Source organism: Cetorhinus maximus, chromosome 12 (genome assembly GCF_964194155.1).
Source record: "Cetorhinus maximus chromosome 12, sCetMax3.hap1.1, whole genome shotgun sequence".
NCBI classification, from domain to species: Eukaryota; Metazoa; Chordata; class Chondrichthyes; order Lamniformes; family Cetorhinidae; genus Cetorhinus; species Cetorhinus maximus.
This window is the reverse complement of record NC_135890.1, coordinates 124,712,791-124,725,399: the sequence shown is the minus strand read 5'-3', so window position 1 is coordinate 124,725,399 and position 12,609 is coordinate 124,712,791. Positions and strand designations below refer to the sequence as shown.

General features: G+C 46.2%; 2 protein-coding genes across 2 annotated transcripts in view; one reads left to right on the top strand and one right to left on the bottom strand.

Annotated features, from left to right (window-relative positions):
* Positions 1-12,609, top strand: part of eif2b1 (eukaryotic translation initiation factor 2B, subunit 1 alpha) — a 1,065,098-nt gene that overhangs the window by 804,906 nt on the left and 247,583 nt on the right. The gene's annotated exons all lie outside the window — the stretch shown is intronic.
* Positions 1-12,609, bottom strand: part of dnah10 (dynein axonemal heavy chain 10) — a 350,590-nt gene that overhangs the window by 255,646 nt on the left and 82,335 nt on the right. The window contains 3 exon segments of the mRNA XM_078554603.1: positions 3,499-3,657; positions 8,767-9,246; positions 12,202-12,358. Coding sequence (XP_078410729.1) covers positions 3,499-3,657; positions 8,767-9,246; positions 12,202-12,358 — 796 coding nt within the window.

The window sequence follows — 12,609 nt, the reverse complement described above, 5'->3', positions numbered from 1 at the left end:
ATTGCAGGGTGAGGTGTGCTACAGTGACACAGCTCACCCAATGCTCATGTGGGCCGGGTGGGGAGGAATCAGGAGAGGGCCTTCAGGGAGATGGAGCAATAGTGAGGTCATTTTTCCCTGTCAGGAGAAGAGGAGTCATAATGCTGCGGAGCGCTGCAGAATGAGTAGAGGTGTGCCAAATCTGTGCATCCTCACAAAGCACAAGAGTGATGCCCCGGAGCTGGAATGCCACCGGCCAGCTCGCTCCTCTGGTCATAGTGAGGCAGGGGTCTCGGATGAAGGTAAGCGTGCAGGTGCCAGATGTGCGTGCGGTGGGTACTAGAAACATAACAGGCTCCTCTCATCAGAAACTGAAGTCTCATAGCCAGAGAGCCCATTGAAGCTCCAATGCAGATGGCACCATGCAGCAGGTCTCCACTGTCTCCTCAGCCCACCTAGGATGCATAGTGACTTTGATGATTGAATGTACTGATCTTTTGTCTTCCTCCTGCAAATGCGGCATCCACGGGAGCCACCGGCGACACCGAGGACCCCCCTTTGAGCTCCGAGGAAGACATCACACCTGTACCAGCATCACACCGTCTCTCTGAAATAGGCACCAGCGCAGATACTCACACGTTGGTGGGCATTAGGTATTTGGCTCCGCAGGTAATGCACAGCGGTGAGGGCACATCACATTCGCATGAGGAGCTGGCAGAGGCAGAGAGATCTCAAGGAGCCCACAGTGGGAGCACATCTGGAGATCAGGGCCATGCTGCGTCTGAGGCAGATGACGAGCCTCTGAAGTCGTCCATCAAGCAGCAGGTGTCCAACGGGATGCGCGGGGAAAACTGGCAGAGATCCATGAGGGTTGCATGCCATGGTTTCAGTCATGGAGGAGTCCATGCGGAGCATGAGTTCTGCGTTGACCCTTAACACCAAGCACACAGCCTTCTCCATTGAGAGAATGGCAACTCTCATTGAGGCAACTTCAGGAGCAGACTCAGGGGTACCTAGTCTCCCTGCTAGGTCCCCGTCCATCGATGGTGAGCAGGGAAGTGCAAGCGCACCTCACGCTGGCGGACGAGCTGCCTGTCGTCTCTATGGGCTTCTCTCAGGGCACCCTGGACGAAGGCACCAACTCCTCTGCCCCTCTGCCAGTGGCCGCTGCATCTGATGATGCCATGACGACTGAGGAATGTCCAGATATGAAGCTGGATGCACCCTCCCTGGCAGAGCCTGCTCAGGCTTTCACAGCCAGAGGGAGGGCTGCCAAGGTCATCAGGACAGCAGAGTCAGCAGGCTGCCTCCAACACCACTGTCAGCGAGGAGGGGGCGAGCACCAAGGTGCAGCACCCACAGGCATAAGTTGAAGGCACCTTGAGCGCAGCAGGGATGTGTCACAGGTGACATTTTTTGCATTAATTATCTTGACTCTTGTGTTAGGGATGGGCACTTTGTTTGTTCATGTGAAGTAACATAAACTTTTATTTGACTTAAATGGGCTGAGTTTGCCAGACGGTATGAATAAGTGCTAAATGCAGCACAGGCTTGTAAAAGTGTTGTGTGGTGCTGGCGTACTGGGTTGGGTTCTCATTCATTGATTGTTAGCAAAGGAGACAGTGCCATTGGCTTGACGAGGCATCGATGCCTTGGATGCCTAGCAGAAGGTTCGCTGCATCAAAGCATCCCTGGTGTCCCTGCCTCCATGAAGGTTCCTGTCCTCTGCCTCGAGATCATCACCCTGCACCACCCCAGGCTCTTCCTCTGAGCAATCACTTGAGTCATCCTCTGTGGCCTGTGGAGCTGCCTCACCTTCTTCAGCCTCAAGTGGGTCCCCCCTTGCCAGAGCCAACCTGTGCAGGGCGCAGCATGAGACGACCATGGGGGAGACATGCTCTGAAGGATATTGCAATACTCTCCCTGACCAGTCCAGGCATCTGAAGCACATCTTCATCAGCCCGATGGTCCTCTCCACCACCACCCTTGTGGAGGTATGACTCCTGTTATATCTCTCCTCGGCCTGAGTTGTTGGGTGACAGGGTGGGGTCATCAGCCTCCTCTTCAAGGGATAGTCCTTGTCACCCAGGAGTCATCCATCCACTCATGCAGGAGCCATGATCAGCCTTAGTACTTGTGAGTGCTGCAAGATGTAAGCATCATGTGAGCTCCCAGGATAACGGGCACAAACTGGGAGAATCTGTGCCCTGTGGTCGCAGGCGATCTGAACATTCATTGAGTGCAACCCCTTTCTGTTTACGAAAGCTCCAGGTTCACCTGCTGGCACCTTGATGGCCACATGAGTGCAAGCTATTACACCCTGGGCGTGGGGGAACCCAGCCATCGCAGCGAAGCCTTGTGCTCTCTCCGCCTGGCTCGCCTCGTCTGTCCAGAAGTGGATGAAAGTGTGGACGTGTCTAAAGATAGCATCAGTCACGAGCTTGACACAACTGTGTGCAGCTGATTGAGAAATGCCGCACAGATTCCCCACTGAGCCCTGATAGGAACCTGAGACACAGAAATTGAAGGCCACTGTGACTTTCAAGGTCACCGGCATGGGGTGTCTGCCCGCGCAGTTGAAGGCAACTTCTGGACCTATCACCTGACAGTGTCCCTGGAGAGGCAGAGTCTCCTGCAGCACTGGGCCTCGGACATCTGGGGGTAGTTGGAGCGCTGCCTGATCGCTCTAGCCACTGTGTAGTGGCCTCTTCGGCATGCCCCCCTGCCTTGGCCTCTCTGCTGGCCCTGCACCAACTGAGTCCATGCCTCTCCTCTTAAAGGTATGTTCCTGGGATGTTGCACGTGCCCACCTGGTCTCCTCTCCCTCCTGCCCCTCTCTTCCTCTTCAGAGGAGGTTCCACTGGCAGAATACACTATCCCCATTAGATGGGATGCAGAGGAGCAATGCCTTGAAAATGAAGGAGCACTGTGCTGCAATACTCAGGGGGACCTTCCAGAAAGATGAGGACCTGAGATGCTGAAAGGCAGGCTTGACAATCAAACAAGGTGCCAAGAAACCCTGGAACAACTCTGTACTCACACAGCAAAGGACTGGCAGTGACAGAGAAGGTGCTGCTGCACTGGGGGGCCTTGTATCCCACCCATAGATGAGGAAATGATAAAAACATGAATTCCGCCCTCCAGAATTGCCCGTGTGACGAGCTAAAAATCGCATGGACAACATAAAATCACGGTCAATAGGCTTTTTAATTACTTTAATTGGCCCTTTAATTGTCAGTGGGCTCTGCTCCGACACCCATGCGCGCCCACTGACCTCAATATTGCACGCAAGTGCAATAACGTCAGGACACACGCCCAACATCTTTTCGTGCAATTTTACGTGAATTCGGGTTGGGCGCATGCCCAACCGCAGAATGCAAGATTCAGGCCACAGAGTACAGCCACCAGGTACACATATAAAGCACTTATTCGGCCCCAGCTGGAGTATTGCGAGCAATTCTGTTGAAGAAAATGAAAGCATAATATTTATAAAAGAGCAAAGGTGAGGGATGAACTCACGTGGATATTATACATTGCAAGGGTCCGATATCGTTCCTGGGTATCTTTTAATCGCAGTTCTACAGCTAAAGACATGGATCGAATTTTGGCGATTGTACTCAGCACATACTTCAGATCCTCCAGTGAGTCTGGAGCTCTCCTCAAGGCAATTGAAAGTTCCTGTAAATGGTAAAAGAAAATTGTCGAAAACTCACAAATGTACAAATAGTGGCTTCCTAACACGGTGCAATTCTTAACAAACAGGGTAAATAGGGTTTCTGAAGAAACAATATATGAAAATAATCTTATTACAGTACATTAAATCATCATCAACAGAAAACTTCTCAAGGAATTTAGGATAATTTCCTGACATAACAAGAACAATGGCTGCACTTCAAGGTTATATAAGCTGTAAATAGCTGTAAATCAGGAATTGGAAGCAAGGGAGTAACTCAAGAAAATTACAATCATCAAGGAAGTGCTACTGAACAAATTGTCGCAACTGCGGGCTGACAAGTTCCCGGGTCCTGATGGACTTCATCCTCGGGTCTTAAAAGAAGTGGCTAATCAGATAGTTGATGCATTAGTTTAAATTTTCCAAAATTCCCTAGATTCGGGGAAGGTTCCATTAGATTGGAAAATAGCTACTGTAACTCCTTTATTCAAAAAGGGAGAGGGACAGAAAGCAGGAAACTACAGGCCAGTTAGCTTAACATCTGTCAAAAGGAAATTGTTAGAAGCTGTTATTAAAGATGGTATAGCAGGACACTTACATAAATTCAAGGTAATCAGGCAGAGTCAACATGGTTTTGTGAAAGGGAAACAATGTTTACCAATTAATTGGGGTTCTTTGAAGAAGTAACATGTGCTGTGGAAAGAGGGGAACAGGTGGATATACTGAACTTAGATTTCCAGAAGGCATTTGATAAAGTACCTCATCAAAGGCTATTCCGGAAACTAAAACCTCATGGTGTACTGGGCAGCACATTGACATGAATAGAAGATTGGCTAGTCAACAGGAAATAGGGGGGTAGGTATAAATTAGTCTTTTTCTGGTTGACAGGATGTGGACATGTGGTGTGCCACAGGGATCAGTGCTGGGGCCTCAACTCTTTACAATTTATATAATTGATTTGAAGGGGCCAATGGTATGGTTGCTAAATTTGCTGATGACACAAAGATAGGTAGGAAAATAAGTTGTGAAGAGGACATAAGAAGGCTACAAAGGGATTTTTTAAAAATTCATTCAGGGGATGTGGGTGTCACTGGCTGGGCCAGCATTTATCGCCCATCCCTAGTTGCCCTTGAGAAGGTGGTGGTGAGTTGCCTTCTTGAACCACTGCAGTCCATGTGGTGTAGGTACACCCACAGTGCTGTTAGGGAGGGACTTCCAGGATTTTGGCCCAGCGACAATAAAGGAACAGCGATATATTTCCAAGTCAGGATGGTGAGTGACTTGGAGGGGAACTTCCAGGTAGTGATGTTCCCATCTATTTGCTGCCCTTGTCTATCTAGATGGTAGTGGTCATGGGCTTGAAAGGTGGTGTCTAAGGAGCCTTGGCGAATTCCTGCAGTGCATCTTGTAGATGGTACACACTGCTGCTATTATACATCGGTGGTGGAGGGAGTGAATGTTTGTGGATGTGATGCCAATGAAGCAGGCTGCTTTTTCCTAGACGGTGTCAAGCTGCTTGAGTGTTGTGGGGGCTGCACTCATCCAGGCAAGTGGGGAGTATTCCATCACACTCCTGGCTTGTGCCTTGTAGATGGTGGACAGGCTTTGGGGAGTCAGGAGGTGAGTTACTTGTCGCAGGATTCCTAGCCTCTGACCTGCTCTTGTAGCCACAGTATTAATATGGCTAGTCCAGTTTAGTTTCTGGTCAAAATGAAACCCCCAGGATGTTGAGAGTGGGGGTTTCAGTGACGGTAATACCATTGAACATCAAGTGGCGATGGTTAGATTCTCTCTTGTTGGAGATGGTCATTGCCTGGCATTTGTGTGGTGCGAATGTTACTTGCTACTTGTGAGCTCAAACCTGGATACTGTCCAGGTCTTGCTGCATTTGGACATGGACTGCTTCAGCATCTGAGGAGTTGCGACTGGCGCTGAACATTGTGCAATCATCAGCGAACATCCCCACTTCTGACCTTATGATGGAAGGAAGGTCATTGATGAAGCAGCTGAAGAGGTTTGGACCGGACTGGGAGCTAAATATCCAAGGATATACATCCTATGGAAAAGATAGGCAGGTTGGCAGAGGGGGTGGGGTTGCTTTGTTAGTAAGAAATGAAATTAAATCGATAGCAAGAAATGATGTAGGGTCAGATGATGTAGAATCTGTGTGGGTAGAGTTGAGGAACCGCAAAGGTAAAAAAACCATAATGGGAGTTATGTACACGCCTCCGAACAATAGTCAGGATGTGGGGCACAAAATACACCAGGAGATAGAAAAGGTGTGTAAGAAAGGCAAGGTTACAGTGATCATGGGGGATTTCAATATGCAAGCAGACTGGGAAAATCAGGTTGGTAGTGGATCCCAAGAAAAGGAATTTGTGGAATGTCTACGAGATGGCTTTTTGGAGCAGCTTGTGGTGGAGCCCACTAGGGAACATGTAATTCTAGATTTAGTGATGTGTAGTGAGGCAAATTTGATAAGGGAGCTTAAGGTGAAGGAACCCTTAGGAGGAAGTGACCATAATATGATAGAATTTACCCTGCAATTTGAGAGGAAAAAGCTGGAATCAGATGTAACGGTATTACAGTTAAATAAAGGCAACTACAGAGGCATGAGGGAGGAGCTGGCCAGAATTGACTGGGAGATGAGCCTAGCAGGAAAGACAGTGGAACAGCAATGGCAGGAGTTTCTGGGAGTAATTTGGGAGACACAGCAAAAATTCATCCCTAGGAAGAAGAAGCATACTAAAGGGAGGACGAGGCAACCAAGGCTGACAAGGGAAGTCAGGGACAGCATAAAAGCTAAAGAGAAAGCATACAATGCGGCGAAGAGCAGTGGGAAACCAGGGGATTGGGAAGCCTACAAAGACCAACAGAGGACAACTAAAAAAGAAATAAGGAGGGAGAAGATTAAATATGAGGGTAAACTAGCCAGTAATATAAAAGAAGATTGCAAGAGTTTTTTTAGATATATAAAGGGTAAGACAGAGGCAAAAGTGGACATTGGGCCGCTGCAAAATGACGCTGGAGAAGTAGTAGTGGGGAACAAAGAAATGGCGGAGGAACTGAATAGGTACTTTGCGTCAGTCTTCACAGTGGAAGACACGAGTGACATCCCCAAAGTTCAAGAGAGTCGGGGGGCAGAGGTGAGTATGGTAGCCAGTACCAAGGAGAAGGTGCTAGGAAAACTGAAAGGTCTGAAGGTGGATTAATCACCTGGACCAGATGGATTACACCCCAGAGTTCTGAAGGAGATAGCTGAAGAGATAGTGGAGGCGTTAGTGGTGATCTTTCAGGAATCACTGGAGTCAGGGAGGGTCCCAGAAGACTGGAAAATCACTAATGTAACCCCCCCTGTTTAAGAAGGGAATGAGGCAAAAGATGGGAAATTACAGGCCGATTAGCCTGACCTCGGTCTTTGGTAAGATTTTAGAGTCCATTATTAAAGATGAGATTTCAGAATACTTGGAAGTGCATGATAAAATAGGGCAAAGTCAGCATGGTTTCATCAAGGGGAGGTCATGCCTGACAAATCTGTTAGAATTCTTTAAGGAGGCAACGAGTAGGTTAGACAAAGGAGAGCCAATGGATGTTATCTACTTGGACTTCCAGAAGACCTTTGACAAGGTGCCGCACAGGAGGCTGCTCAGTAAGATAAGAGCCCATGGTGTTAGAGGCAAGGTACTAGCATGGATAGAAGATTGGCTGTCTGGCAGGAGGCAGAGGGTGGGGATAAGGGGGTCCCTCTCAGGATGGCGGGCGGTGACTAGTAGAGTTCCGCAGGGGTCAGTGTTGGGACCACAACTTTTCACTTTATACATTAATGATCTAGATGAAGGAACTGAGGGCATCCTGGCTAAGTTTGCAGATGATACAAAGATGGGTGGAGGGACAGGTAGTATTGAGGAGGCGGGGAGGCTGCAGAAGGATTTGGACAGGTTAGGAGAATGGGCAAAGAAGTGGCAGATGGAATACAACGCGGGCAAGAGTGAGGTCATGGACTTTGGTAGGAAGAATAGAGGCATAGACTATTTTCTAAATGGGGAGAGAATTCAGAAATCTGGAGTGCAAAGGGACTTGGGAGTCCTAGTCCAGGATTCTCTTAAGATTAACTTGCAGGTTGAGTCAGTAGTTAGGAAGGCAAATGCAATGTTGGCATTTATTTCGAGAGGACTAAATATAAAAGCAGGGATGTGCTGCTGAGGCTTTATAAGGCTCTGGTCAGACCACATTTAGAATATTGTGAGCAATTTTGGGCCCCATATCTCAGGAAAGATGTGCTGGCCCTGGAGAGGGTCCAGAGGAGGTTCACGAGAATGATCCCAGGAATGAAAGGCTTAACATATGAGGAACGTTTGAGGACTCTGGGCTTATACTCGATGGAGTTTAGAAGGATGAGGGGGGATCTGATTGAAACTTACAGAATACTGAAAGGCCTGGATAGAGAGGACGTGGGGAAGATGTTTCAATTAGTAGGAGAGACTAGGACCCGAGGGCACAGCCTCAGAGTAAAGGGAAGACCTTTTAGAACAGAGATGAGGAGAAACTTCTTTAGCCAGAGAGTGGTGAATCTATGGAATTCATTGCCACAGAAGGCTGTGGAGGCCAGGTCATTGAGTGTATTTAAGACCGAGATAGATAAGTTCTTGATTGGTAAGGGGATCAAAGGTTATGGGGAGAAGGCGGGAGAATAGGGTTGAGAAACTTATCAGCCATGATTGAATGGCGGAGCAGACTCGATGGGCCGAATGGCCTAATTTCTGCTCCTATGTCTTATGGTCTCTCTTCCTCAAAAGGTAGTTGAGGCAAAGTCTTTAATATCTTTAAGGCAGAACTAGATAGACTCTTGATAAGCAAGGAGGTGAAAGGTTATCGGGGTGAGGCAGGAATGTGAAGTTGAGGTTAAAATTAGATCAACCATGATCTTATTGAATGGCGAAGCAAGCTCGAGGGGCCGAATGGCCTATTCTTGCTCCTAATTCGTATGTTTGTATGTATGTTCATACAAATTCTTCCCTTACAAATACTTATTCAGGGCTTAATATATGCTTTTCTTTTAATATGTGCATTTTAACCTAAAATATAAATTGTAATAATTTAAATTGAAAAGTTACCTCTAGTTCATTTTTCAGGTTATAGAGTTCCCTTTTGGCAGATTCATTCAGACAATACCCAAGGGAATGTACCCACGAGTTTGCATTTTCTTGGACACTAAACGCCAAGGGTCTCAGCTGAAGCCGAATACACAGTTCATCTTTCACCATTGGCTGTTCGGTCACCTCCTCACAGATTCTGGTATAGAACTGCAACTTCTCATCATAACTAACACAAGAAGGATTCCTTGCTGCAAACTTCTCCACAACAATAGACCTGTCCATCTTCCACAAGGATCGGTACTTCTTCCAGCGATTCAAATACTTGCTCAAAGAACCAAGAAGTTTTTGGAGACTTTGACTTGTGGAAATAGCTTGCTCTATAATCTGTGGATGCTGAGAAATGTCACCAAAGAAACTGAAGATGATTGGTTCATCGTCTCCATCAATATGTTGTGGTGAACATTCAATGCAGGACCCATGCATCCACCGTATGAATAGCTGTAGCATATGAAATGCAGATGTACAGTGAAAACATTGCATTTAATACAGAGTCAAAACAATCAGTGCTCCTGTCACTTGTAACTAGCAAAACTTGCATTTGAGTGGAGAGGTTAATTGATTTATCCAATTCTATGCATAAACTGCTATAAGTGGGAGTAAATTTGTGTAGGTACACTTGTGAAGATACACAGGAGAAAACCAAGATAAATACTCCACAATGACCCAATGAGTAAATTCAACAGGCAATGTCATACCGGACCACACAGACAAGGAAGATCCGGGTTCTATGCACTGAATGAAGTCATTTACTCGATCTCAACCAATCCCTGTGTCTCAGAGGGAAGCAAGAAAAACTTAGCCACAATTCCCACCCTTGAATACTGCTGATGACTCCTGCCAGAAAGCATATGACAGTAATTTTGACATAAAAACAAAAAATGCTGGAAAAACTGAGCAAATCAGGCAATATCTGTGGAGAGAAACTGAGTTAACATTTCAGGTCGAGTGACCTTTCATCAGGACCAGTGACAGTAATTTTGACCTTGTGCAACAGTATAAAACAGATGGTACCAAACTATTTTGGTCATAGAGTTAGTTATGGCAAAGAAGGAGACTATTCAATCCACCGAGTCAATGCCAGCTCCCCACAAAGCAACCCATTCAGCATTACACCCCGCTCAATCCCCGTAATGCTGCAAGTTTATTTCCTCCAAGTGCCCATCCAACTTCTTCTTGAAATCATTGATTGTTTCCACTTCCACCACCCTCCTGGGCAGCAAGTTAAGGAAAGGACAGGACTGGGGTCAGTTCCAATATCTTCTGTAGGGAAAATGCCCTAAGAACTGTCTTAAATCTGCCGTCAAAATGTGGAACCGGCTCGGCAGTTTTACTGCAGGTGGCCTCCTAATAGAGCTCCCTCTGGAAACACCTCCTGATGACCTATTGTGGCCACAAGGGCAGCCATCCCTGCCTGCGTCCCTTCTTTGGGCCATGAAGGTTCTGGCTCCGATGGTCCTTCCGCCTCCAAGAACCTGGCGACCTCCCCACGCTGCAGGGGGCCTCCCTGTCACAGGCAAAATGCCAGTGGCCCCATTAAATGGTCCTTAATGTGGCCTTTAATTATGTAAATTGACAGCCTGCCTTTGAGAAGCCTATCTGCCTCACTGTCTGCCACTGGGAAAATTCCATGATAGTGGGATTATGTTGGGGAACCATCCTGACGTGGCTCCCCATTATTTTATCAGCTCCTCTGCCTCCCAGCCTGCCACCTGGGGGCTGGCAAAATTCTGCCTCTGACTTCAGCAGCCTGACCTGGAAGCCAACAAACTGAATGTCAATTAAAATCATGGCTATTAATGTGAAATAAGGCATCCGTTACACAAACTGGAAACATAAGCTGTCAGGGCCACATGCTCAGAAATACTTTGTAGCAGATGAAAATACACCATTGCTTATCTGAAAATGTGTATTGTTCTTTGTTGAAAAGCTCAGGGTGTCTAAGTGCCGTTTCGCGTGTCAGAATTTTAATGCTCTGGTCATCATGAGTAATAGCAAGGCCATTAGAGTTGATTTGAACCCTAAAAGGGTAAACTCTTCCAGTGAATGTATTACTTGGGTTGATAAATGATAAAACTGAGGAGATTTCTTTGATAATGATATATAAGATGCTGCATTAGTATCAAAAAGTAGTAAAACGTAAAGTAAAAGCTCTTTTTAGATTAAAAGTAATACAGTACAGTGCCTTGTGTTTTTGATATGCAAAGTGTATTTTTTGTAAATAGCCAAAAGTACATCTCCAGCAAGTAACCTCTGACTGGGCAAGAGAGAGGGGGAGTTTGGGGTTGGGGGGGTGTTTGAAAGGAAGAGAGTGAGCAAGAGAGAGAGAGAGAGAGAGGGTGGGGGGGTGGTACAGGGAGAGAGATGACAAAGTTAAACATTTACATGCCAACCTCATAAAGGCAGGTGCAAGTGTATCCCTTAGATGAAAATCTGTATGATTTAAGTCAGCCAGTTACAATAGTGACCAGCACAGAAGATTGACTTACCCAGGTATCCAAGAACAGCGGATATAACCTCCTCTATTGATGGAGTTTCATCATTTGACATCTGAGGAATTCTGTCTCCAGGGTAGAAGAGGCCTAAGGCTTCCTTGTGGAAACTTTGTAATATTAGGGTGCTCAGGCCTGAATGGGTTAAAGTGGGACTGGGGAAACAGTACCGCTCACATGATGTAAAGGGAGTCACATGACTAGTGTAGTCTGGTAGTATTTTGAATGGAGACAGTTCATGGCTTGGACAGAAGCAGCCTCCTGTCTTACATATCTGTACGTAGTTATGTTCCACAATAAATAATTACTGTTCAGACTCTCTGCCTCTGAACCTCTTCATTCGACAATCACAACAAATACAACAAGCCTGCCTCACAAGGAAACAAAAAAAAATTCTAAAAGATTTACCTTGCTGAACCTCTTGTGCCCATGGATTCTGTTTCCAGCAGACCATTCCCCTCCCAATCAGACCTCAGGTTAAAATAGCAGATTAAGCACATATATTGTCATTAGAGCCCGATTTGCATATTTAAAGATGACCCACGTGTTGTTGTCATCTGCATTTTATAATTGCAGTCAGCCAGATGCAGGCAGGGAAGAAGTGGGTATGTCCACTGCTCCAATTTAACTGTATCCACTCATAACTGCCCAATATGGTCTGTCAGAGAATTATTTGCCAGTCATGGTGATAACCCATATTATTTCTAATGCATTCCACCTCAGCAAAAGGTACACTGCTCATCCTGCAGTCCACTATCCCAGATTACTTCACATTAAAGGGAGTCCAGTTTATGAGGTGTGAGAAACCTGGACCATTGTATTAGATTCAAGTAGAAGAATCTGGAATGCACCCGAAAAATAACACAGACCATTAGCTAATAAGCAATTCTTAATTTTAACTAACCTTAGTTGTTTCCACACAGTCTTTTATATTCTGGAGAGTCAGCTGATAAACTTCAGAGGCACTAGGTTTTAAGACAATCTCAGGGGCAGAGAGGTGGACTTCAACTTGGAACAAGGGGTTGAATCCAAGAATGGAAAAACTAATCTGTTGAAGATTTCTGCAGAGAAAAATATAAAGACTTTAGACCTGGCATGAACACATGTAAAAACAACTACAATGCCCCTGTGCAGGTTAAACTTAACAACCTTTTTAATTTGTTCTCAGAATATAAGCAACACTGATAAAGTCCCATTTTTATTAGCCATTCCTGGTTACTCTGAGAAGGTATTGGTGGATGTCCTCTTGAACCGCAGCAGTCCTTGTACTGATGTTGCTCCCACGATGGAGTTAGGGAGTTTACATTTTAAT